Source organism: Tursiops truncatus, chromosome 15 (genome assembly GCF_011762595.2).
Source record: "Tursiops truncatus isolate mTurTru1 chromosome 15, mTurTru1.mat.Y, whole genome shotgun sequence".
NCBI classification, from domain to species: Eukaryota; Metazoa; Chordata; class Mammalia; order Artiodactyla; family Delphinidae; genus Tursiops; species Tursiops truncatus.
Window position 1 is genome coordinate 1,825,232 of NC_047048.1, and position 10,899 is coordinate 1,836,130.

Below are 10,899 nucleotides of genomic sequence, written 5' to 3' on the forward strand. Positions count from 1 at the left end.
GGTTGAGCCTTCTCGAGCAGCCCCAAGGGTCCCAACCAGGAAGCACCGGGGTGTTCAGGATGGGCGGGGGCGGCAGATTAACTGGCCGAAGCAGAGTGCACGCAAAGGAGGGCACAGGGCACAGGGAGATGCCCCCAGACGCAGGAGCAGCAGCCCGGCCGGCGTCCAGCAGAGACGGAGGTGTCCCGCCTCAAATCCGCCCTGAAGGTACCACCAGCCGTCCCCACGCCCCCCTGGAGCACGGGGGTGTGACTGTCCGCAGGCGGGACTCAGCAAGATGAAACCTGAGAGTGAGGCAGAGGGGAAGGTGCAGCAGGAGTGGCCCGCCTGGAGCCGGGGGCCCCTTCCATGCCTTCCTCCCCGATCTGCTTCACGCCGGACACAGAACCCCACTTACTTCCCCGCCAGCGGGAACACTGAAGTGCTCCGTGCAGGCTGACTTTCCCCCAGGAGACTGGTCCCGATCCCTCCTCCTCCCGGGAGCATCTTGGGCCCACGCCCTCAGTGGCGTGGAGGGAACACTCTTAGCTCTGCGGAGGTCCTGCGCCTCAGACAACAGGCCCAGGATGCCGCCCCTGGAGTCCCCAGAGCTGCGGTGGGACGTGCTGGGGCCGCCTTCCCCCAGGGCTCCGTGCTGTGGTTAGGCTAGAATTTGTCTGCTGGGAGGCGAGCACCTGCCAAGGTCTCCTTTCTCACACCTCAGCCTCCGACTGCATCACGGAGCTCTGCTCCCGCCCCCCCCACCCCCGCCCCGCCGTTACGTGCAGGCCAAAACCAGGTGCAGGATAGGAACTTGTCATCAGCCTCAAAAGTACTCAGCTCACGACTAACTTCCGGGTAAAAGTTTTAAAATTACCATCTAAGTTATTCAAATCCACCTGAGGGCCTGGAGCTTTTCAAACTCGGAGCAGCATGTGGAATTTGTGATGGGGCGCTAAACACAGCACTTGTGGGGACGCCGCGTGTGAGCACCGCAGCCACGCCCCACCCCCCCCACCCCCCCCCCCCCCCCCCCCCCCCCCCGCCCCGCACTCACCGTCTCTGAGTCAGAGTCGAAGGTTATTGCAGACAGGCTGTCATCTCCCTGGAGGAAGAGATGCGAACAGAGAAAGCTTCAGGCGCCAGCTTGGCTCCACAGTCACCCTGACAGAGTGGGAGCGGCCGGGCCAGGCCGTGCTGCGGCCGCAGAGCCCCCATCCAACTCAGAGCATCCGTCCACAGCAGGAGCAGCCAGTCTGTCCCGTCGCATCCGAAGGAACAGGTGGGGACACAGAACAAAACTCTGCTGGCCCCACCCCTCTAGGTGGTCACAAACCACCGAGGTGGGATGGGGGGGTGGGAGGGAGGGAGACGCAAGAGGGAAGAGATATGGGAACGTATGTATATGTATAACTGATTCACTTTGTTATAAAGCAGAAACTAACACACCATTGTAAAGCAATTATACTCCAATAAAGATGTTTAAAAAAAACAAAAAAACACAAAACTCTGCTGGCAGGGCTGCTCCAGGCCTGTCAGTCTAGCGACACCATCTCCACAGAATTGACAAACACTTTTTTTTTTTAATTTAATTGAAGTATAGTTGGTTTACAATACTGTGTTAGTTTCAGCTGTACAGCAGTGATTCAGTCACATATGTACATATTTCAGATTCTTTTCATTATAGGCTATTACAAGATATTGAATATAGTTCCCTGAGCTACACAGTAAATCCTTGTTGTTTATCTATTTTATATACAGTAGCGTGTATCTGTTAATCCCATACTCCTAATTTATCCCTCCCCCAACGAACGGTTCTTGATAAAAGTATTTCATCTTTGTATCAAAGCACAAGGAACCTGTGACTACATCCTGGTGAGAACAAATCAGTCATTCACGTATCCATCAGTACACGAGTTATTTGGGCGTATGGAGGTTCCTACCTTCTGATTCCAGTGATCTGCCCTGGCCCCGGGAGTGAAGTAAAATCTGTACTAACATCGGCACTGGCATGTCAAGGAGAAAAGGGAACTTTCCCAAGAGAATGATGTGTCTGTGTTAACACACTTACTCAGGTTTAAACCCTACAAGGAGAGAAAGCAGAACAATTTCTAAAATCCCTCCACCGTCCTGTACAGTTGACCTAAAACGCTGATACTGAAGTTAGGACTGAATGCGCCCGTTATGAACCAATAATGCCGTATCTGGGTGGCGGTGTAACTACGGTTCAGCGAGCTGTCTGGAGCGCAGCTGAGTCCATGCAGGGCTGTAGCGGGACTGGACTGCATTCTGGAAAGCACGTGTATCGTCTACAAGCTTAACTATCAGTACGTTAGCAACAATTCTGCTGGCCGCTTGAACTTTTACTAAAAACATGGGGTCGCACAATCACACGGGCAGGGGGCAGCTGCCACAGGGGGCACCCTTCCGGTGCGCGCCTCTTAAACAAGGAGAGTCCAGCGTAAGGGTGCGGAGGGACTGGATTCGGGGGACGAAGGGAAGGTAGTGCGTTCCAAACAAACAGAATCTTTAAAAAATCAGCCACTGAATTACTTTTTTGATGTCATTAAACAGATGACATTTTAAGGTATAAATAGCAAACGATAGTTGTAAAGTTTTCACTGAACCTAGTATATGGAAATGATGTGCAAAATTGAGGCAGGGAAGGGAGGGAACTGGTATACACACGATGTAGGAGATCAGGAAAGCCAGTCAAAGGCTCAGTCTTCGTCCCCTGGCATCACAAAGGGCAGCCCGCCAACCGTGAAGGTGAGCTGTCAACAACTGCATAGAAAAGTAGCAAGACTTTCTTTTGTGAATACTTGTCACTATTCTTTGTTCTGAACAAAGTCTTGAAAACTTTTTAAGGACCTGCAGTTTCTACGAGGGAATGAGGTTACGTGTGTGGTGAACACAGCAAAGTGGTCTCTGTGTTCGTAGGTGGGCTCACCCACACCATCGCTTCCCCCCCAGTCAGTCCCCCTCAAACTCTGCCACCCTCCATCCTGCCAGTCAGAAGGAACTAAACAAGCAAAATAAAAGTATCTGAAATCATAGAACAGCCCAAGATCCACCCCTCAGTCAGCAGCATGAAAGAGACCATACACGGCATTAAAAAAAGAAACAAAAGCGCACGTTAACGGCCGAGTCATTCTTCCTTCTCCAAGTACGATCTGAGCTGCCACGCATTCCTACACGAGATCGCATTCATGCACCGTGAGTCAGGAATCGCAGGGCGGTGATGGTGGCCATGCCCCTCACCCCTCTGCATCGCAGCTTCCTCGTCGACGGGGAGGACACGTTCTCCTACCAGGATTTTTAAAGCATTAAATATATACTAACTAAAACACTGGGGAAAAAAGACATAGTGTCCAGAAAGAGATGCAGGAACATATGGGGACTTAGTATATAGTAAAAGCGGGGAAGGACTGCATTCATCCAGGAGGCATCGTCCAGAGCGTGGAAGGCCCTCTCCTCAACAAACAACCCCTTTAACAGAAGAAGCCACGAAACAATCTTTTGCAGTTTCTGGAAACCGACAAAAGCACCCAGCTATGGAGAAAAATTGATTCAAAAATATCTACTAAGTCCAGGGAAGAACGTCGAGAGTCAGAGGCACCCCTCAGCTCCCCGTCTCCATCTGATAGAAAGGATTCCAGAGAGCTCTCCTCCAGGCGGGTGCAGTCAACACAACAGGGGTGGTGGTGGATCCCCTGCCCCCAGCTCCCAGAAGTAGGGTGTAAGCTCTACCCCAGAGGCGGCAGACGAAGACTTCCCCTGTGCTGGTAGGGCACAGGGTCCACGCAGGGAGGGCAGGCCCAGAAGAAGTGTCACTCCGGGGAAACACTGCACTGTCCCTGCTGTGCAGTGGCCCAGAGGTCCTCCCCAAAGGGAGAGGCAGGACGACGGCTGTGCCGAGGGGACTGACTGTATTTGCACCAGAGAGTGGAGAATTGCACGCCTCCCTGATTCCATTGCCAAGTTGCAGACAAAGTGGGGAGCGATCCCGAGGCCCCCAGCTCCGCGGTCACGCAGCAGAGAGCTCACTGGCAGAGCAACCGGAAGGTGAAGAGCCCAGAGCGCCCTCCTGAGGTCGCGGTCAGCCCTGAGGCTCAGGGAGGCCGCTGGCAAGCCCTGGAGTGCTCTGTCGGAGCAGGCTTGTCCCCACGCTGCACCCACGTCAACCCAAGGGCGCGAGCCCTGGTGGTGCTGGGGCTTTGGCGCAGCTGCTGACCAAACCCTGGCTGAATGATAAACTACCCTGACCCAAGAGCAGACCCCAGGAAGCCAGGCTTCAAAGTACAATGACAGGCACCCCCGGAAGTCCAGAGAGCCACACGCATGTCCAAGGTCGCCCTCTCAGGAGAGATGGGAGAGGGAAAACCCATACGCGCTAGTTCCCCGTTGTGCGTGGGCAAAGATGTAAACCCCTGAACTGTGATAGCAGCCTACACACACACACACACACACACACACACACACACACACACACACACACCACTCAATGGTCAAGGGCGAAAATCTGACTGGCCCAGGGGGTGAAACACAACCTCTGACCAACAAGTGGCTTCTGCTGACCCAAGGGTAACCCCTAGGTAGTTGGGCTAAAAGATTTAAACAAGAAAAAATCTGAGCAGGGAAACAGAGGCTGCACGGTGCGGGGAAATCGACTTCACACGTTAGCTCGGCCAAGTCACTCAGCACATAAACGAACGACTGAGCAAACCACATCAACCCCGTGGGGAGGAGCTGCTGTAATATGTTATCTAAATGTCTAGTTTTCAACAAAAAACGACGAGACACACAGAGAAACAGGAAAGTGTGACCAATATACAGGGGGAAAGAGCAGGCAATAGAAACTACTTTTGAAGGGCCCAGATGCTGGACCTGGTGGACAAAGGCTTCTAGAGCAGGCAGAGCCGTAGAGCAGGGAACAGAGAATCTTCCAAGTAGTAAACGCCCTGCCCTGTAAATGCTCTTACTATCTTGCTCTAGAAACTGTGAGCCCTTTAAGAAGCGTTGGCCCTTAAATCACCAGGGACCACGCCCAGCCTCCACTTCACCCCTGTGGCTCTGCCCTGGCCAGCGGGGCCTGCTCACGGCCACGGCACAGTGGGCTCCCTGGCACCGCGGTAAGTGCTCTGTGAGGTTCACGAGCAAGCCCAGAGGCGGCTGTGTTCCAAGGGACTCGGGGGATTGGACAGACTGGACAGTGCCTGTTCACAGGAGGTTCTTGTCTGGTTGAGAACAGACGTAAGCTCAGCAGAGAAATTGCCAGTTAGCCTGGGCCAAGGGCGGCGAGTCTCCTAAACGCCCGGAGAGCCCTGCCCCAGCCTCTTCCACAGACTGGGTTCCTGGAGACCAAGGCACTGGGGCTCAGCTTGTCTTTGTCTCCTCAGAGGCCGGCATGTATAAGGGGCTTAACAAACGCTTCTATGTGCAAGAACGTTTACAGCAGCATTGCTTCTAACAGCACAAACATGAAAACATGAGAGTAAAAGTGAGCTTCCCTGGTGGGGCAGTGGCTAAGAATCTGCCTACCAATGCACAGGACACGGGTTCGAGCCCTGGTCCAGGAAGATCCCACATGCCACGGAGCAACGAAGCCCGTGCGCCTAAACTACGAAGCCTGTGCTCTAGAGCCTGAGCTCAGCAACAAGAAAAGCCACCGGAATGACAAGCCCTCGCACCGCAAGGAAGAGTAGCCCCTGCTCGCCTCAACTAGAGAAAGCCCGCATGCAGCAATGAAGACCCAATGCAGCCAAAAATAAATGTAAATAAAATAAATAAATTTAAAAAAAGGGTAAAAGCAAGGAAATGGAGAGTTAAAATAGGGCTATCCTATTAGGTTAGCATTTTATTTTTTAAAAATATTATCTTTCCATTTTTGCATGAGTAATAATTGTCGAGAATATTTATTTATTTAGGCCACGCCACACGGCAGGCGAGATCTTAGTTACCCCACCAGGGATCAAATCCGTGCCCCCTGCAGTGGAAGCACGGAGTCTTAACCACTGGACCGCCAGGGAATTCCCACGTTAGAGTTTAAAAAAAAATTTTTTTTTAAATTGAAGTATAGTTGATTTACAGCATTGTGTTAGTTTCAGGTGTACAGTAAACTGATTCAGTGATATCAGACATATATTTTTTCAAATTCTTTTCCATTATAGGTTATTACAAGATACTGAATATAGTTCCCTGTGCAATATGGTAACTCCCTGCTGTTTACATGCCATATATAAGTGAGATGATACAGTATTTGTCTTTGATGTATTTCTTTTTTTAAAAAATTGAAGTAGAGTTGATTTACAAGGTTGTGTTAGTTTCAGGTGTACAGCAAAGTGATTCAGTTATATGTATATATATATAAAGTTAGAATTTTAAAAATCATGTTTTTGAAAGTGTGTGGATATGGGAAGATGCTAGGAAGAAATAAAACGGCAAAGGTTACAAAACAATATAAAAATGATCTCAAGTTTTAAAAAGCACATGAAAAAAAAAGATGCGCTGAAGAAAGGTCGGAAGGAAATACACCAAACATTAACTGTGGTTTTCTGTAGGCAGTTAGATTATGGGTAATTGATTTTCTCTACTGGGCATGAATAACATTTATAATAACAATATGAGACGTTGAAGGAGCAGTAACTGAGGCCACTGTAGACGGGCAGGCCTTCCAGATGAGGCAGGACTTGGTGCCTTGAGGGACAAGTAGGAAACTTTCAGCAGCTCCAGTGGCAGCAGCACTGAGCCCCCGCTTGGGGTCAGCTCTGTACAGCCATGCTGGGAACTGCCATCTCTGGGAGAAGGAAGCAAAGTGAGCCAGGTTCCCTTTGTCTGGAGCCCTCCAAAGGCTTCCCACTGTGGCCCGAATACATTCAAACTCCATGCGTGGCCTGCAAGGCTCTCCACGGTCAGGCCCCTGGCTCCCTTCCATCCACACCCATGCCCTTGAGGAGATCCCAGCAAGCTTTCTTTAAGGCTCTGGAACCACTGCACTTTCCCACCCCAGGACCTTTGCACCTGCTGGCCCCACTGGTCTCTGATCTTTACCAGAAGGCCTCCTTCTCATCAGTGACATCAGGACACTCCAACTTCTCAGAGTGGCTGTTCCTGGCACCCAGTCTAAAGCAGCCTCCCCAGTCCACCTCCGTCACATGGGCTGTTTTATTTTCTGCAGCGCACTTTCCACTTTCTGACTTGATGGACATGATCTGTTTTTTTACCTTGTTCTCCCCCACCCCACCCCACGCCACTGGAATGCAGTTTATTCATCCACAATAATGTCTCCAGCAGATGGTTGGCGCGCCAGAAACACTAGGTAAACCAAGTCCCCCGCCCTGGAGGCACGGGGTGGGCGGACACTTACGCAGTAAGCTCTGTCACCCGGCGGGCCGCGGTCGCTGGCTCGGCACAGGCCCGGCTTCGCAGGCGCCGAGCAGCGAGGGCGCAGTGTCCGGGAGGGCTTTCCGGAAGCGACGGCCAGTGCAAGGACAAGCGGGGAACTAGAGGTGGCTGGAGGCTGGGCGAGGGGCAGCGACGCCCGGCCAGTCGCACGCGGCCGGGGTCCGGAGGCCCGCTCTTATGCGGTAACAACAATGGCAGCTGTCACCGGCGGTCGCCGGCCCTGCGCCCCCTTCCTCCAGCCCGCGCCTCGGCGAGGGGAGGCAGCCAGGGGGCCTCCCCGCCCTCCACGCTTACCATCTCCGAGGCCGGCTCCCCGGTGCTCAGGGACATGGCGGCGGCGCTGCCCGATCGCCCCTGGGCGCTGCGAGTACGGCCGTCCGGTTCTGGGGCTCCGCCGACCGCCAGCCTCGGGGCCTGCCCGCGCGCCCGCCGCGACCCCGCTGCCATGGCAACCGCGCGGGCCCCCGAGCCCCGGATGTGGCCGGCGCCCCGCGAGGCGGGCCGACAGTAAGCGTGCTCGGGGAGCCCCGGCGGGTCGACAGGCTGCGCGCCCAGAGTGTGGTGCGGAGAGCGGGGCGGAGCTGGAACGGTCCAGCCGCCGCCGAGGCTGCAATGTGAACCTGTGCACTAGTCACCAGAGCCGGATATTAATATTTATTAGGTTAACGATGAAAGGGACAAGGGGCTTCTGCGGTGTCCACAGTCTGCCAGCTCTGAACGCCTGGCATTCGGAAAACCATCTTCCTGATCTCGGTACCTCAGGCTCAAGGGTTCTGATGTAGCCACAGGACAATAAAAAATAAGAGTTTGCACTCACTGTATTCAGTGTGCGTCATGAAGATCTTTAGGCGAGTTGGGCTGCAAAGTTTATTTAAATTATTAGCAAGTATAACCTGCCCTTTCTTTTCATACAGACCTCCAAGGGCATCTACTCTGTCCCCCTGCCCTGCTTTATTTTTCCAGCCCCCTGGCCTTTATGATCTACAGGAACTTCCCATGTCTAGCATGTAAGCTCTCTGGGGCAGGGCTGTGTTTTGTTCACGGCTGTATCTCTCTCCTTTGGATCAGGGTCTGGCACATAGCAGGTCCTCAATCAATAGGTATTTGGTGCCCGGCAAGTCATAACTTCTCTGTGCCTGTGTCCTCAAGTAGAAATTGGAGAAAAGCGATGTGGTGAGGATCAAATGAGTCAGTATCTCTAAACTGCTTAGTGCAGTTGCCGGTTCCAGAGTGAGCGCAGTGTGACAGTGTTAGTACACTGTTATGAGGTGAACAAATGAATGAGTCTCCACACAGGGTAGCGTGGTGTAGCAGGAGGAATGCCTGGCAGGTTACGACTGTTCGAATTCTAACACCACCAATTATTATGAGTCCATGACCCTCGTTTCTTCAGTCTCCTCATCTGTACAACAAAGGGGGTGAGCCACACGGTGGTCGGACGCTGTCTCCCCACAAGCTGGTTAGTGCTCAGGAGCTCGGGTTTAGTAGTTTCACCATCGTCTCCTTGTCTGCAAAGTAGAAACAGTTTCAGGGCTTTTGCGGGCACTAAAGGAGAAAACAGCTAAAATTCAGCATGGTGCCTGGCACATGGTGAGCACCTCAAAAAAACAAGCTACCAGGTAACGCTTTGCCGCTGGTCCAATTACTTGAATGGTATTTTAAATGGCAAAATTTTATTTGTTCTGAAATTATCCCCTTCACTCATTGGCGCTCCTCTGCTCTGTGAAGCCCTGTTTCCGGAGTGGTGTCAGGTACAGTCTGTACCCCAAGTTCTGGTTCCCTATTTACACCTTCCCTGATGGATCCTAAAAGAAACCACATGCTCTCCTCTGAGCTGCCACCAGAGTTGTGTATAAAAGGTGAATCTTACCAGGCCTCTCACCTTCTTAACTTCCATTTGCTTCCTCGGGGTATTGTTCACGTGGCAGACAAGTGCTTTCAGGATCTAACCTACCTATGCGCCAGTATCTCTTGCTCCTCTCCTGGGGCTCCGCAAACCCCCTGCCCTTCCTGCATCTGTTGTTTCACTTACTTTCTCTTAGTTACAGACGGTTCCAGAATTTCCATGCTTCCACTTACAGTGTTTTGACTTTACAATGCTGCAAAAGCAATACATATTCAGTAGAAACCGTACTTCAAATTTGGAATTTTGATCTTCTCCCATGCTGCCGATATGCGGTAGGTAGGATCCTTTCTCATGACGCTGGGCTGCGGCGGCGAGCCGCAGCTCCCAGACAACCACGCAATCACAAGGGTAAAAAACCATCCACTTACAGCCATTCTGTACCCAGACAACCATCCTGTTTTTCACTTTCAGTACAGTATTCCATCAATTACATGACATATTCAACGCTTTATTATAAAATAGGCTTTGAGTTAGATGATTTTGCCCAACTGTAGGCTAATGGAATTGTTCTGAGCAAGCTTTAGGTAGGTTACGCTAAGCTATGATGTTGGGCGGCTTAGGGGCATTAAATGCATTTTGGACTTACAAACGGGATGAAACCCCATTCCGAGCGGAGGAAGATCTGTTTACTACGCGGCTGGCGCTTAGCTTCTTTTGCCCGCCCAGACACGTGGTCCTTTGGCCGGCGAGGCCACGCCCCTTCACACATAGCCACGCCCCTTCCGTCGAAAGCCCTGCCTTCCGGGCGCAAAGCCTGCCGGATCCTCGAGCACGTACCTGTGAGCGTCCCGCTGGGGGTGGGTGAGTGGATTCGTTCGGCGGTGGCCTGTCCTTTTCAGCCTGAGCTCGTTCCCCGAGCCTGGGCCCTCTGGGCTCTCGGAGTCACCTCCAGGGCGATTTCACGGTGCCCCACGCCCGCCGTTCCCGTCCTCGCCCCCTCCAAGCCCGGCAGGTCGCACGGTACGGGGCGGGGCCTGCAGCGGTGACGGACGTGAAGCGGGTGAGGCGCGCGCCAGGGAAGGGGTCGCGGTCGCTGTGGCGGGCCCCGCGGGGTCGGGGTTCGGGGCCCGGGACCAGGGCCGGAGAGCAGCCTGGGGGCCGCGTGCGTGGCACGGGTTGGGCCCCGGCACCACCGCGGCCGCCGGCCTGGGGTCCTCAGCGGGGTCCACAGGGAGGGCGCCTTGCGCAAGGACTTAGCCTGGCCAGGGATGGACAGACAGACGCCCCAGCCCAGCAGGCCTGCTCCTGACCCGGCACACAGAGTCACTGCCACCCCACCCCCCTGCAAGAGCCCTACCTGAGCACAGGACCGACGGGCTCCGTGGACCCTTCCCAGGCCGGACACGCAGGTCCAGTTGCCGCCGCGGGAGGAACCGGCAGTGGGCAGGGCGCCTTCCCGCCCCCGCGCCCCGCACACTGCTGCTGCAGGGTTTTCACACTGACCCTGGGAGGGACAGACACACACCGCCAGTCTGGACTGAGCCACTTACAACTCGTCCTGAGCCGCTCTGCCTCCTGCACGTGGCCGGCCCCAGAGCGCGCACACGCCCCTCCCTCGGGCCCGCCTGCAGCCTCGCTCAGCTTCGTGCTCCCTTCGTTCTTCCCTCCCA

At 53.8% G+C, this 10,899-nt stretch overlaps 1 protein-coding gene across 8 annotated transcripts in view; it reads right to left on the minus strand.

The window, feature by feature from the left end:
• The window catches only part of IQCE (IQ motif containing E), a 41,744-nt gene extending 31,538 nt beyond the window's left edge, over positions 1-10,206 (minus strand). For 5 of the 8 annotated variants that reach the window (XM_073791831.1, XM_033840438.2, XM_033840436.2 and 2 more), the window contains exons 1-3: positions 10,067-10,203; positions 7,678-9,482; positions 1,037-1,084 (exon numbers count right to left, since the gene is read on the minus strand). In XM_073791831.1, the coding sequence (XP_073647932.1) occupies positions 1,037-1,084; positions 7,678-7,830 (201 nt within the window). In that variant the 5' untranslated portion in view covers positions 7,831-9,482; positions 10,067-10,203. Of the gene's footprint in view, positions 1-1,036; positions 1,085-7,677; positions 9,483-10,066 lie in introns of all 8 variants that reach the window. The other 3 variants (XM_073791829.1, XM_073791830.1, XM_033840434.2) reach the window with 3 other exon arrangements.
• Positions 10,207-10,899: the final 693 nt, after the last annotated feature.